This window comes from Aplidium turbinatum, chromosome 4, assembly GCF_918807975.1.
Source record: "Aplidium turbinatum chromosome 4, kaAplTurb1.1, whole genome shotgun sequence".
Taxonomy (NCBI): Eukaryota; Metazoa; Chordata; class Ascidiacea; order Aplousobranchia; family Polyclinidae; genus Aplidium; species Aplidium turbinatum.
The window spans coordinates 14,333,126-14,349,765 of record NC_137475.1 but is presented as its reverse complement, the minus strand read 5'-3'; the positions used below and the strand labels follow the sequence as shown (position 1 = coordinate 14,349,765).

The 16,640-nt window shown below is 37.9% G+C and overlaps 1 protein-coding gene across 1 annotated transcript in view; it reads left to right on the top strand.

Annotated features, from left to right (window-relative positions):
- LOC145768479 (porphobilinogen deaminase-like) overlaps positions 1 to 1,934 on the top strand; it is a 32,134-nt gene extending 30,200 nt beyond the window's left edge. Inside the window, exon 11 of the mRNA XM_082579976.1 lies at positions 530 to 1,934. Within this exon, the coding sequence (XP_082436102.1) occupies positions 530 to 727 (198 nt within the window). The 3' untranslated portion in view covers positions 728 to 1,934. The remainder of the gene's footprint in view (positions 1 to 529) is intronic.
- Positions 1,935 to 16,640: the final 14,706 nt, after the last annotated feature.

Sequence of the window (16,640 nt, the reverse complement as noted above, 5' to 3'; positions counted from 1 at the left end):
AACGGTGGAACCATTTTTTGTTGTTTTCTCCAACGGCTTGCAATGTCCTCATCTGCACCGCATTTCACACAAAGTAATCACCGGTCGTTCTCAAATCCTCCATACCCTCAATTAATGACTGCGTGGTGCTACCCCAAAGCGGAAAACTGAAATCCAGAACTTTTGAAAGCTTTTCTTTTATGCTTCAATTAAGTTTTAAACGACAAAATTATTAATTCGCAATATTTAACTTCGTGCACTTTTGAAACAATCGATTGAATCAGATTGTTACTGACGTTTGTCATCAGGTCTCTGCTTCCACCCAGCGAAGTCGACCTTATCATTAAAATGGGATAAGTAGAAGTGGGGTTGCAAGTAACGCTTTGATGAAGCATCTACATTCTTATTTGGAAAATGTATTTGCAAAAAAAAACTAAACTTCCGAAAATACAAAATCTAAGACCAAAAATATATACTGGTTGAGTTGTTGTTTGAAGCGTTGCTGCCATTTATGTTCTAATCTTCGTATAAAGTTCTAAGTGCATTGCAGATAGGGGAAATCCCCCCGGATGACTGTTGCGAATTCGCATCAATCACAACTACACATCGATTCGTACATCAGTTTATTCTCAAGGCTGCTGGTCATCTTGGTAGGGATTTGGGACTTCTCCTCCTTAAACGAGGTGCCAAAGAAATCCTGGATGAAGCAAGAGAGCAGAACATGATGAGAGAAGATGATACAGTTTGACGTGTCCTTTACCATAACAACCATCAAGATTGCATAGTGAAATTCAGGAATAAGCTTGTGTAACGCGCCGTTTGACATCATCAAGATTGACAGAATGTAATGTTTCAATTTTGTATTTAATTTACGCAACCAAACCTTGTTGCGTTATCTTGTTTGCAGTAGGGATATACTTCGGTCAATCATGTCTTCACAATCGAGATTTTGGCAAAATTTACCTTAAGCTTCATGTCAATGTTTTACGTACTTTTTTGTGATAGATCATATTTGTAACAAAAACGGGCTTACTATTTTGTATTTGTCCTCAAATACCATGTGCTGTTCCGACTTTTAATAACCAAATTATTACAATTTTTAATAGTTAATACCATTTTTACTTTTGTTAAATTATAACTTTGTTTTAGCTTTTTTTGACGTATTTGTACTTAGATTTTGGTTGAAATATTAAAGAAAAGGGAAACTTACACAAGTTTACAGATTATGGAAGTTACCATTCACATTTCCTCGTCATCGGTTGATAGAAATCTTTTATTTTGCAGCAATTATGCATTCGTGCTTTATTACGGGCGATTTTAAACTCACAAAGTGCCATGTTTTCACTGCAATAAAACTGCACTGGGCTGCGTTGACAATATCGGTAGACTTCAAACAACCATATGCAACTGTGTTGGCATACAAAACTTGTTAAAAAGTCTAATGCAATCGCAGCCTACGTTCGTAGTCACCAATATTGATGATGTAAGGACGTCACTCCTGAAACATTTTTTTATTAGCTGATTCTACTTTTGATATATTTTTTGCGCAAAGTGAAACTACGCATTATCGTCGATGTGTCAATTTTTCTTTCCGCTGTGTCACTAAAAGCAAATCAACCAACTTTACTACGTTAGGGTATATCATATTTCGATAATATGTGTTCAGACCTAACAGCCATGGGGTAACAAATAACTAAATTGCACATGGTGTTCTAAAAAGTTACGATTTTATTCGTAGTTTGTAGCCTACCATACTATTGGTATTTCCCAAGCTCTTTGTCAGTTTCAAAATAATAGGATTCCTAGATCACGTCTTCTTTATATTCTTTGTAGTTGTGCTGTTGTTTCAGCATTTCTAAATTAATAATGGTTTTATATTTTACAATTCACCCCGCCGTTTGTTGCATTACTTAATTTCTTGCTGCTTTTTCTTTGGTTGAATACAGATTTGTAATCAGAAAGTTGTTTCGTCGTTTGGTGGAGTTGCGTCTTTAGAAAGATTTCACTCCTGTGGTCGATCTTTCTATCATGAGAAACTTCAATATGATACAGAAGTTAGCATTTCATCAAGCAATGTGTAAACACAATTCATTAGTTCAAACATTGGATAGAATTCTCCATATGTAGTTTCAGTAGTTTTCATTAGCATGACTCTAACTTCTCAACTATCAGTATCTTGACTTTCTGATTGCAAAAAAAAATGAACACTTTAACATTTTAGGCAATTGTAGAATACAAGTACCGGTATGCTTTTATCTGCAGTCGAATTTAGTTTTGTGTACGGTGTCTGTTCTATCTATTTTTGTAGGCAATGACTACAACACAAGTAAATCAATGCACGGAGACGAATATTATTGATTTATTTGGTGTAACATCCAGAGGTGGGCATCCGCTACTTTAAAAGTAGCACACGCTACCCATCGATAAAAGTAACGCTCGACCCGTTACTCGGGCTTATGTAGCGCTCTACCGCTACTTTTGTCTCAACTTAAACTGACACAAAAAGCACTTCGTGACGTCAAAATGACCTTGAAAACGAATGATATCCTTCGTTTGGGTTATAGGTAAATTGTTCATAAACAATTATTCGTAAAACAATTCTTCGTAAACAGTTGTTGGTGAAATGAAATCCGTAAAACAATTCTTCGTAAAGCATGTCTTCGTATACATCAAATCTCAATTGCATGCATGAAGAAATGCTTTGGGAAGAATTGTTTTACAAAGAATTAATTTTACGAAGAATTGTTTAGGAAGAATTGCTTACGAAGAATTGTTTTACGAAAAACTGTTTACGAAGAAAACGTCGGACACCCTTCATTTGCACTGTCATTTCAACGTCGTTATAGAAAACACGTTATAGGTTAAATTTAATGTTACCATGCATCTTTCAAAAACACGAGCTTTTCAAAACGCGAGTCGATGAGTCCTGCCCGCTTTGGCTTCAGCACGTCTTTCCCAACGGAGAAAATCTCTCTACCGCAGCACTGGAAGGAATGAGGGTGTTGTATTTAATAAAGAGACGCCATAAATCGGCACTCGGAAAGCTCAAGGACTTGTTTCTGTTTGAAAAAAAGGCCTCCACAATTGATTTTTCTTGCCGTACCGACGTTTCATGCGAATTGCGAACGCATCAACAAGGCTTACTAAAATTCATCCTCAGAGTCGTGACTAGTTTTGCTGTCACTCTTGTCGGTAGCCACGTAAACAGAACAATTCCTTGTAAGACCAGATGACACCGCTAACCTATCAGAACATGTTTAAGTGGCTACTGTCCAATTACGACCTTTTTAGCATTCTGCCAGAGAGTTGATCCTACTTTGAACTTTGGTAATACGTCTCAAGCAGGAACAATTCTGGAAGTGTTGTATTCTTTTCTCGAACAAACATTAAGGCTAACATGGTGATGCAACAGTTAATGACTGTCACTGTGGTGTCGATTTATAAGCCATCAGGAATTTACAAATCTTCTCTTTCCATTTTTTTCCGTTGACGTGTGCAATTTTGATCGCTTTCATCAACGTTTTGTTTTTGTCGCTCCACTTCTCCATTTGCTTGCGGCCACAATGGTGTTGACTTTTCATGCTTTATTCCCTTACTCGATTAAGAAATTTTCAAACTCTGAGGAAACAAACTGTGGTCCATAATCTGTTCTCAGATAAACCGGAACATCGAATCGTGCAAACATTGGCACAATTGCGTCTATTATTTTTTTTGTTGCGATAGACTTCAACACAGGCCCGTAGTTGCCGGGGGGACTTGGGGGGGCAATGCCCCCCCCAGCTCAAAGCTTTTAGTTATTTCCTTGTAGAAACATAAGCATTTTAAAACGTTTGTCTGACAATCTGCTGCGTTTGGGACGCATAATGTCCTTTCCAAGCGAAAACATGCGTTCCACAGCCGCGCTGGATGGTATTGGTGTGTTGTATTTCAAAAACATGCCTTGAAAACATTTACTCTGAAAGGTATCACTATTCTAAGCGTGCTGTGATGGTTTAGCATATATAGCCTAAATCTTTTAGTGAGGTCCACTGCACCAACATCGCTCTTTTCAGGGGCACAGAGCTCTTGAAATAAAGTATCTTCAACCTCCGTGATGACATTCATTAATTTTTCGCTTTTACTCTCTGATCCGTCGTGCTCGATACTGATCCCTCGTGCTCTTTGTTTCAAAGTTCTAAAAATCCACATTTTCAACTGCTTAAAATTTTTAATTTTTGTCCTGAAAACACCAGGAATGGCATTTTAGAGCATATAAAAGTGCAAAATTTTCTGGGGGGGCATGCCCCCAGACCCCCTTAGGAGGCTCGCGCCTTCGGCGCTTGTCCGTTCCTGTCACTTTATGACGTCATATTTAACATCACCATTTACAGCACCCCCATGACCAAAAGTCACAAGCCGCCACTGGTGCATAGCCTTTTACTTCGCAACAGCTTTTGAGCCCCCCCAAGCTAAAATGTATAACTACGGGCCTGCTTCAACACAGTTATTCGGTAGTAGACTCATTCCATTATAATTTAACAAGGGCTGTTACTGCATACCATTAGAATTGTCCAATATTTACATATGTTGTTCTCTTTTGAATTCTGAGTAAAACAAAAAAAAAATTTTGAAAAAGGTTCAGCGATTCAAAAGATAGGCCTACTGCGATTTGAAATTTCCTTGTCACTTGGTGGCGCCACATGCAAAAAATCTTTAAAAATCATTATTTTGGGCTTCGGTGATGATAGAGAGTCGATGAAAGTGTCTAATTTACCATTTTTGGGGGCAAGGAATTTAAAAAAGTAAACTGTTTTGCTCTAAAGCGAATGGAAAAAAAGTTATGGAGCAATAAAATATTTTTGGGAGGCAGACTTGAAAATCAAAAAAAGCCATGCGGCATTCCGCTTTCGCAAAAAATTTTTTTTGTAAAATGTAGCTTAAAGGCATCTGGTTGATATAAAAATGGATTTTCAAATTATAATTTAATGCCTCATGAACAATATATATAACCTCTATAATGGTTATTTTTGCTATCTATTATATGGATAATGATCAATGTAGAACATTGGTTAAAGATGTGCGTATTGTGTATGGTGCTACAAAAGGAATGTGATATAACCAATTCCACAGCCACACAAATCAAGGAATATATGGGTCCCCCCCACCCAACAAAAGTGAGTATTATCTGTTTAAAACAGGGGTTTCATGGTTACCAACCACTCATTGTCGCCCAATAAGGTACTCTTGAGAGGCTGAGGAAAATTCTTGCGATGTTGAGAAACAACTTGCAGAAGATACTGTAGTTGTTCCTTGTCCTAAAGTTGTTAATTTTCCAGAAAAGGTTTGTACAAGAGCGATGCTCCTCCCTGCATGATTGTTTGTTACAGCTAATGACTTACAAAAATTTCAAAGGATAACAAAACATCACATATCACATCATTGAAAGACTAATCAAAAAAGAATTATTATAGTCAGGTGCCTTAGTCACCCCAGTTGACTGTACATTATTGAAATGAATTACAGTGAATTATTGGCATGTGATATGAAATGAGAAAATGCATTTTGGATCTTTGTCTTGTCTTCCGGAAAAATTGTGTATTTAAGGGCAGATCGCCGTGCGGTATTTGTTGCTTTTTTCAGTCGAGGTTGTTGGATCTCACAAAGAATGTGTTGAATGGAAACCCAGCATTTGTCCTCTCTTGGTGGCCATACAAACAAATCTTCTGTAGTATCACGATCACATTGATGAAGAAAATTTACAAGTGCATCTTCTGAAGCAGTATTAATTTCGGTTATTATTCCAATCCACCACTGGTCATCATAAAAGCAAGAAACATATTTGGCAACCTTTAGATTACTTACAGATTTGCTCAGGGATATCTAAAGAAGGGGATGCGAAGGCTCACAGCGATTGCCTTATTCTTATGACACTACCAGGGCGGTAGTTTGTAGTACGTAAAACATGCAGTTCTTTTCACAATTGCAGAAAGTTTTGTTGTGCAACTGGTACAGTCAGCTACAGATGACAGTTAGTAAATGTTACATAGAGCATATTTAAAGAATACTTGTTTGGAAAGACAGTTGAAAAGTTACAAGTTAGCTGCTTTTCTTAACAAAGTCTTTGCAGTAGGCCAGATTTAAAGCAAATAAACGGGTAGTTGAATTAACAAGTAACCATGAGCGTGCAGTGAGTATCCAGGCTTGATACTGATAGCGCAATGCAGGTTATCATAACAAGATTTATTAAACTACTAACAGTGCCGATTGTCAGTTTACGGTAAACAGAGATTATTTACGATAAACAGAAGCCCTTTTATTGTCAGACGTATTAAAAGCCTTCATATCCCCTTCTCTAGATATCCCTGGATTTGCTCGGCTCATGATCAGAGAAGAAGGTGTGTATACCAGTGGTCACAGCGGTAAACCATAATTTCTTTGTGGGAAAATTGTAACATAAGATTCCCGAATCCGTTCGTCTGAATGTAATGACCGAACAAGAAACACTCCTTTGAAACGTCTATTCAAACTTGTATTTCTGTAAAATTAGCCCGCGGCTATCGAAATCGAGATGCAACGCCGTACACCTCTAAAAAACTGTCACTACAGAACAGATTACTTGGATAAAAGACGGAAAATTTGTCCAGCTAGCAAGCACCAAGCAAACAGTTAAACTTGCGACTGACTTCCAACAAACAATTTTACGAATGACTAGGGTTGCCAGAGGTTAATATAAAAAAGAGCCCAAGCTTATGCAAAAAGTAGCCCAAAAGTAGCCCAATTTTTTTGGGGGTTCTAAAATGGAGCCCAATTTGGAGCCCAAGCAAAGAGATAGGCTAGGCTATTATACAAAATTCTTCCAGAGCGCTTGATCATCAGTCTCAAATTATAAGTGTTTTTCCAGTTTTTCACACCTTTCAGACAGATTGGCAACCATGCATTCACTCAACTGTTTGCTAAAATAATTACAAACAAGTACCGGTACCACACCAAGTAACACAAAAAATGGCTTAATTGCTTTTCGTGATGAGGTAACGCATCAAGAGTGTTCCCCTCAAGACCATGAACAGTTCTGATAACCCACCAAGGTCGATCAACGTAGAAACTATCTTTTTTGTCTTTTTTTACTCATATAAATTGTTAAAAAAAATTCACTAGCCTTTTTTGTCTCATCTTTCGACATTTGTAAAAACTTCATTAAGGTGTTGCGACCATGCCATAACTGATTGTCCTGCTTTGGCACATGCACGTTATAGCATCCGTGTTTTGTCGCTTCTACATTTTTCTAGACCCCTGCTATGTTTGACATATATTGTTTTTCGTTGTGATGGTTAAAAATAAAAACAAACTGAACTGATGTCCACTACTCCACTGCATTTTCATGAAAACCTGGATCACTTAAGTTGCCAGGATTGCCAGATATTAAAGCCTAAACATGCATATTTTTGAAAATTGGCATCTTTATACCAAATTGGTAACCCTGCCTGACCAAGACCTCCAAAAACGCTGCTCCTCAATGAAATAACTACAAATTAGGTAAAAATATTAAACATGATACAATTTTTACATAAAATGTTATATTATATTTTAAATAAAAGTAGCCCAATTGGGCGCCAGCCAAAAAAGCGCGCCCAACGCAAATTTTTGGCGCCTGGAGAAATCAAAAGTAGCCCAATTGGGCGTAAAAGCGCCCAATCTGGCAACCCTACGAATGACTAGAATAATTTGCGATATCTCAAATGCACGTAGACAGTAACTGTGACGCAATAATGAAAGACATTGTCACGCAATTCAAACCCCGTGTTCAAAGCGGCTGATGCAATATTTCATCAGGTCTTACGACCGATGGTGCAATATTTGGACATTTTCTAGCAATTTCCATGACGTAAGATGCCAGCTAGGTTAAGTAGACCATAACGGTTTTTATATGACGTTTGATTTGGTGAAAATTGTCGGGAACAACCAGCATAAAGCTCGTCCTCAGATGTCCGCTTGAACATAACTTTTCCAACCGATACTGGTGTAAAATGGTGAAACGAACGAGTTCCAGGCACTGTACAACCAGATTCATACCGTTTTTCAAGAAAAGCTCTGATGTTGCTGAGATACTCTGGATCCAACAAAAAAAATTCAATTCCTTTGATCTTGTGTTTACAGAAATCAAAAACTTTCTCTATTGTGAGAAGCTCTGTTCCCAAAGGCTGCATCAAGCTTGTTCGCATAAGCGTTCGCTTCACAGTTCCACCAATACCATCGCATGGTGATTTGCCATGGCTAGTGGCAAAAAACACCCATGAAGCGTCATACCCAAAATCCTGTATGTGAAAGGTCAAATTTAGAAAATTCTTGAAGTTTTTATATTGACCGCTGCAGCCATCAGAAAAGTACTTAATTTTGAAAATTGACGGAAAATGAATTTTGAGATAATCCATTAACTTACCCTGCAGTGCATACACAAACCCGGTGTCATGAGTTAAATCAGCAGACAAGAAACAGAATGAAAATGATTGGACTGTGTCATCAACAACAACATACAAAACAACTGGGTGAAGACTGCATTGCTCCTTGTTCCAGTGGTAGCTCTGTATCTCGTCCTGAATAATGTATGAATAGTTCTCGGCAAAATCCCCAAGAATTATTGCTCTGTCCGGTGAAAGGTTTGCTTTAAGTTGCTTCAGATAACGGGCTTGACACTTTGAAATATAAGAATGAGAGGTCAGGTTATCCATCTTTGCTGAAGCAAATTCGATGAAATCAGACAAACACATTGTTAAAGTATTGAGTTCTGATCGGTCTGTTGACTGCCATTGCTTGAAATAAATGTCTTCAGAATCTCTTCCATTGAAGTGCTCGTTTAGTTTTGATGTTAGTCCTTCCTTTCCTGGGCAGTTTGAACAACGATGAACCATACACATCCTATCTTCTACATTACACACAATTTCGGCCATCATTTCTTTGTATTTTAAACCACAGGCAGAAGCAACCAGTTTGGCATTCTGATGAATAGCACAAACACACACTGAATGACTCCCAGAAGATCCCACCTTAACACACCATTTTGGACGGAATTCACAAAACTTCGATAAACCGATTTTGCTTTCAGGAAATTGTGATTTAAAGGCAAAGTACAGTTCCTTCAAATTGCAGAGAAGAAGTCGCTTTTGCCGGTGGATTTTATTCCCCAAACTGACATAGTCACCGGACCCTGGCATCAACCGAGAAAACTCGTCATCTTCATAAAATGCTAGGACCTGGTCTTTGACTGTATCACTAATACCCTGTCTAGCAGATCGCACAGGTTTTGATAGTAGGCTGTGATCAGATTTCAGCTTCAAAGCCTGACGTACTGTGCTTATATGACAATCAAAAAATTTTGCTGTTTCATGTAGCCTATAGACCATGATGACGGTTTTAGTGTCAAGATTTGCACCTTATCTCCATGAATAGTTGTTTCCTGGAATTTTTCCTTCAATTCAAACATCAACTTATTGAGATCATCATATGATGTCTTTCACTCTTTGTTGGAACACGTTGGTTGTTGTTCTATAAGATCTATAGCAATGTCCCCGGCACTGGAAAATGACTTTGCTAACTCATTTGTAATTTGGTTCAGTTTTCGTTTTATGGCAGTGGGTTTGTGTCTCTTTGGCATGCTGTGCAACTTCAAAGGAGAATATCCAATTGCTTGTAATGAGCTGTTTAATTTTTCTTTCTCACTTTCCCTTTTCTCTTTATTCTTCCATTCTCTAATTTCCTCGCCATTGTCACTCCCTGATGTAGATGTAGCCATTTGCCCCTCCTCGGATTCTCTTCTCTCAACTTCACTTGTTTCGTTCATCTCAGATTTCATCTGCTTTAGACATGCATGGCATACTTTGAAACCTGGTATTATTGCTTCATATTTCATTTTTAATTTCCTTGCAAGATCCAAATTAGTTATGTGTGTTCCTTTGGGGGCTTTCATCATTTTACTTGCATGAACTCCAAGTACATCGCAACATAGTTTAGATGCAGCATGACTTGTGAATTTTCTAAGGTAGTAAGCTTCATGATGAAGGCATGTGTTTACACCAGCTGTTCCATCTGTGCAATCTATGCCTGATCGCCATAGAAGCAATTCTCTTTCCGATACTGGGAGGTCATCAAGAGGCTTAAGCATTTTTTTCCTGCAGTGGGACAGTGAATGACAATTGTTGATGCTATTTGTGAGTGAGCCAATTGTACATGGCCCAAGTTCCGTATCCAAAACATGTAATGATACCATTCCACTTTCTTTTTTGTTTTCTTGCAACTTTGTGTGTACTTATGATTAGGTATAATATGTTACCTACTCTCTAAAAATCAAAGATGCAAATTATTAGTTATTTATTTTAAACATTTCAGATATTAATACTAATAATGTTTGTTTTTATATACCGGTAGCACTGTATCCATTGCAGAATGCGTTGCTCCTCGGCGCTTTAAAAAGCAGACAGTGTCAATGTAGCTGTATAGAGATGCAACTGAGCACATTATTACCCGAATCCATTCCGTTGCTCAGTGTCAAGCAAGAATTAGATTCAGTGCCATTTTTAAAAAGTCTATGGTATGACCTGACAGGGTATCGAACCCATGCCTACCGATTCAGAGGCGGCACATCATTAACCAATTATTCATGAGGCATTAAATTATAATTTGAAAATCCATTTTTATATTAATCAGACACCTTTAAAGTACATTTCACAAAAAAAATTTTTTGCGAAAGCGGAATGCCGCATGGCTTTTTTTGACTTTCAAGTCCGCCGTCCAAAAATATTTTATTGCTCCATAATTTTTTTCCATTGGGTTCAGAGCAAAACAGTTTACTTTTTTGAATTCCTTGACCCAAAAAATGGTAAATTAGACACTTTCATCGACTCTCTATCATCACCGAAGCCCAAAATATTAATTTTTAAAGATTTTTTGCATGTGGCGCCACCAAGTGACAAGGAAATTTCAAATCGCAGTATCTTTTGAATCGCTGAACCTTTTTCAAAATTTTTTTTTTGTTTTACTCAGAATTCAAAAGAGAATAACATATGTAAATGTTGGACAATTTTAACGGTATGCAGTAACAAATGTCAAAAAATTTGCTAAATTAATTTGGAATTAGCCAGTAGGCTACCGACTGAAAAAATCTACTACGGCTAGAATATTTTCTCCGCCTGGCAACGGGGCCAAGAATGTCAGCTGAACAAACTTGCCATGGACCACTCTTGCCATTGGCATTGCATATTCACTTGGCAAACATGACATTTCCTACACAATTTCTCATCATGACTGCCATTTTAAGCCACCACACTTTAATACGTAGTCTGTTGTTTGTTTTAACGATCGCCTGATGTCCTTCGTGTACGACCTCCAAAACACATTCACGCAAAAACTTTGGAATTACTAGCAGTGTTCCTCTTAAAATTAATTCGCGTAACAACTAAGTTCATCTTGTACATAACTAAATTGAGAACACTTTGACCAGTCGCCAGATTTAACATACATGTATTTCCGAATTTCTTCAAACTCTTTGTCGTAGGAAGACTGTTCTTCAATTTCTATCTGTGTTAATGCCAATGGTGTGCTATTTATTGCTACCAGTGTCGGCAGCCGTGGCCGAGTGGTTAGCGCGTTGGGCTCGCAGTCGAGAGCCTGCATGTTCGACTCCAGCCACCCGCACTTGCTGTTGTTTCTCTGGGCAAGAAACTTAACGATAATTGCCTCTACCTAGTGATCGATTTCGAGTAATGGGTAGTACCAAATTTAAGTCATAAGTAGAGTAGACAACCGGAAACTGACATTGCCGTCGGCTGCAGCGTGGGTCAGGTGTATGTCGGAAGGCGTACACCGATGCATAGCGCTCAAGTCCGCTTTCCCGCAATGCAGGATAAAGATAAACAAACAAACAAACAAAATAATACTCTTCATGTGAGCAGTCTTCTTTTGATTTCGTGGAGTTGAGTCTTGATAAGGCATTTGCAATGTTCAAACATCCCGTTCTGTAAACAATCTTGAAACCATAAGCTTGTAACCTTAAAACCCAATTTTCTATTCTGGAAGATGGTTTGGACGTTTCGTTATGAATAAACTGTAAATGTTTATGATCATTTCTAACTCAAATATCTGTTTGGTCAGACAGACTCAATGATGCATTGGAAATTACGCGCCACAGCCCATGTTGTAGCTGTGTGAAACAGCTCCTTTTGGTAGGCTACATCTCTGGGGCGGAGTTGATTCCAAACATCAGACGTTTATATCGATAAAGTCCTTTATGTGGCACAAATGTTGTGATGTAGGCCTCCCTAACGACTTTCTGGCACTAACATAATTTGATGGAAACTCCACTGTTGTGTTGAAAATGAATTCTTAGTTCCGCCCGTGAACTCACACCCATAGATGAGAAGTATAAAATAAATGATAACTTTAATGTACAAACGATACCACCCAGTATATCGTGGACGCGTGAAAATAGCAAGACAGTCCGACCCTCGTGTCGTTATCTTCTATCGTTGATCACGATCTTTCTGTAAACGAAAAGACCTTGGCTACTAACATAAAATAATTACGCTTAAAATGACGTTATAAACACGTTCAAATTAAAACAATCTACGATATATAAGAATCAAAGGAATCTACAAAAAGGCAAACAAATCTACAAATCGATGTTACGTCGGAAGAACCGAATTATTAAACATTTTGTCGAAATGTGCTCTGTTGATCAATAACTAAAAAACAATAATGAAATAGCAACATAAACTCACCGAAATTTTGTCAGGCGATCCTTATAACTACTAAATCGATTCTCAACAGAATTGGTACGTTCATGTACTGTAGTTAACTAATGTAACATTAAAATTATGAGTTTCGCTAAGAACAGACTTCATATATAGTACGAAAAGAGAAGAGAAATGATTCCAATGATAGCGTCATACGTCATAAGCAACCCTTGGCATCTTTCTAGATTTATCAAAGGCTTTTGACACAGTAAATCATGAAATACTTCTGACAAAACTTTATCACTATGGTATCAGAGGAACACCCCTCCAGTGGTTTCGAAGCTACTTAAATAATCGTTTTCAGACAGTAGAAATTTCTGGTAGTGTTTCAACTCCATTAGAGACAAAGTGTGGTGTGCCCCAAGGTTCTATTTTAGGCCCCCTATTATTCATAATTTACATTAACGACTTGCCAAATTGTTTAAATTGTACTGATTCTATCATTTTTGCGGATGACACAAATCTTCTGATGTCAGGTAAGAGTGTGGATAAATTGCATGAAGCGGCCAATACAGAAATGCAAGAAGTTGTCAAATGGCTTGTAGCAAATAAATTATCACTCAACGTAAACAAAACAAAATACATGGTATTTGATACTAACAGTTTACGTGCGAATAAGTGTAAGCAAATCTTAAGTATAAATGATCAACCAATTGAGAGAGTACAAAATATCAGTTTCCTAGGCCTGACTCTGAATGAAAATCTTTCATGGAAACCACACATGCAAAATTTGCTGCAAAAGCTTCGAAGAAATTTTGGCATAATTACCAAGATTAGACCCTGTCTTAATTTGTCAAATTTGATCTGCTTATACCATTCTTTAATTGAAAGTAGCCTGAGGTATTGCATTACGACTTGGAAATATGACAACGAAGGACTTATACAAAAACTTCAAAAAATCTGTGACAAATTTCATCGTATTTTCCGTCCCAACAATGATAGTTGTAGCAAGATCCCGATATCAATTGAGTAATTGTTCAAACTGGAAATTGGTGTTTTTGTGTTTAAATTTCACAACAATTTACTACCAGATTGCTTCACCAACCTTTTTAAATATGTCAAAGAGGTTCACAGCTTGTCTACAAGAAACCATGATGATGATTCTCTAAACATTCCATACTTCTCAAAAGCGCTTACTCAACATTCAATAGAATTCACAGGTGCGAAAACATGGAACGAATTTCCTTCTTCAATTAGAAAGACTGATACAAAGTCACTTTTTATTCACAAACTAAAACAGCATTTAAGCAAAACGGACACGCAATAGATTGAATAGAAAGACAACGTAGAAAGGCTTTCTTGCATTCTTGTGAAGATTTTAGTGGAAATCCGAAATTATTTACAAAAGACTAGGCTTACCTAACAATAATATCGATTGCTTGTGCTGTACTTTTATGTTTGTAGATATTAACAGCAAACGCAACACTCCATAATCAACACGACACGTCGCAAAAGGGGAGGAAAGCTTCATCAACACCATCAGGACATCATCATCTACCAGCTCAGCCATTCCATCACCCACCAGGACAAGAAACAATAACTTACACTGGATATCAAACCTCAATCGTCGTAGGCTACTGTGTGATGTGCAGTCTAACCATAGAAAGAGCTCAACACCTGCTCTCCTGGGCCACATTGAAACGGGCTTTTGCCTGAGGATGGGTTTCTTTTATGTCCGGTTTTCTTTCTCCATCCTATTATTATTATTATGACTGCTCATCCACATCAATATTGGAACTGGCAAGTCAGTTGCCTAAAAAACGCTGTTTATGGCACAAATTATCAACAGGGGTTATATCAATCAGTGGGGACATTCTCTTTAAATGCTCGAAACAAAGGAAATAATTTGTTTTTTCTTGTTATGACCCGAAGTGACTTAGACATCGACTTCCGATTTTGAAACTAAAAAACAATGATGTAATAAGGGTGCGAACAGTGAACGTAACACTCCCCCCTAAAATATGGAGTTGACAAAACAGCATATTTTAAAACACAATACGTTCACGTGACAACAAACACAGGCATCTTGTGATCGATGCAAACATAATGAAACCTATTGTTCGTGTTTGTGGTGCATCCGATCGTAGATTCGCAGTTTTCTTCTTTCATCAGATGAACGTCAAACATTGTTCGCATGAGCAAGGCTCGTTTATTGTTTATAAAGTTCATATGCATCAAGCATGTCAGGCTGTTTTATGTGTAATTCTATTTGTTGTCTTGTTTTCTGCCGGCTAGGGGTCGACGTCCTATTACCGTCGGACAGAAAACAGAGGACTGTTACTCGTGTCTATCTGATTCACAGAGACAGAGCTTGGTGACTGGCCGTAGCAGCTCACCGCTGTTTGTTTTCAATCGAACTTGTCGTACAAGGCCGTCTTTTCCGGGGTAGCATTCTATGACTCGTCCGGTTTTCTATTTACTTTGTGGGAAGTGATCTTCCACGATTAACACCACATCGTCGACCTTTAGATTGGGTTGGCGATCTGGCCATTTTTCACGTACAGCTATGGTGGGCAGGTATTCTCTGAGCCATCGCTTCCAAAAGGAATTCGTCAGATATTGTACCTGTCGCCATCTGTTTCTTACATAGTGTTCCCGACAATTATTCACCAAATCAAACGTCATATAAAACCGTTATGGTCTACTTAACCTAGCTGGCATCTTACGTCATGGAAATTGCTAGACAATGTGCCAAAATTGCACCATCGTTCATAAGACTTGTGTCAAACCTGTTTGGACCTGTTTGGGCCTGTTTCAGTTTGAAACCTGTTTAAACAGGAAATATTATATCAGCTTTAAACACCTGTTTGAATGACTTCATAATTGTCTTTCATTATTGCGTCACAGTACTGCATATGTGAGTTTGAGATATTGCTATCTATTCTCGTCATTCGTAAAATGATTGTTTGAAAGTTGGCCGCACATTTAACTGTTGGCTTAGTGCTTGCTAGCTGGACAAAAGTTACGTCTTTTATCCAAGTAATCTGTATCGTAGTGACAGCTTTTAGAGGTGTACGGCGTTGCATCTCGATTTCGATAGCCGCGGGCTAATTTTACAGGAATACACTTATTGAATAGACGTTTCAAGGAGTGTTTCTTTTTCGGTCGATACATACAGACGAACGGATTCGGGAATCTTATGTTACAATTTTCCCACGAAGAGATTATGGTTTACCGCTGTGACCATAAAAAATAAAAGACGTTATTGTCAGTTGGAAATTAGAAGCACAAAGAATTAATAAAAGACGAAGTTTGTTAGTTGGTAGGCCAAGAAGCACTTAGAAGTAAAAAATAAAAGACGAAGTTGTTGGTTTGGTAGGCTACAGAAGCAAAGAAATAATAAAAGAAGATCTTATTGGTTGGTAGTCTACAGAAGCAAAGAAAATTAAAGACATTTCTTCTCGGTAGGCAACTGAAGAACTTTAAGCTAAAAAGTAAAGACATTTCTTCTCAGTTTGGTACTGAAGAAAACTAACTTTGACATTCATTGGCAAGAAAGAAGATTAAAGACAATCCATCTGTGCTTGTAGATTCAAGCGGAAGAATCCAAGCAAGTTTTGTGGACTTTAGGACTTCATACCCGTACAGCTACGGTATCGTGCATTTAAATTCTTTTTTGTATTTTTTACGGTCTTTACAGTTAAGTTTTTTTATAACTTAAATTTGTGTGTTTGTGTAATTTAACTTTTTAATTGTTAAATTTAGCCCCAACATTTAATATGTCTACACTCGGTGGCGACAGGGACTCGACCGCCGTCGACTCGACTGAGTTTAAGCCTGATGATGTTCTTTGCGGTCGGGCAGGCCATTCTGGGGAGGGACCCAGTAACGATGAGGCTAAGTCAGTTCGAGAGGCCCGGCATCTTAGACGGGATATTTTGACTCAAATTGGGAAACTTT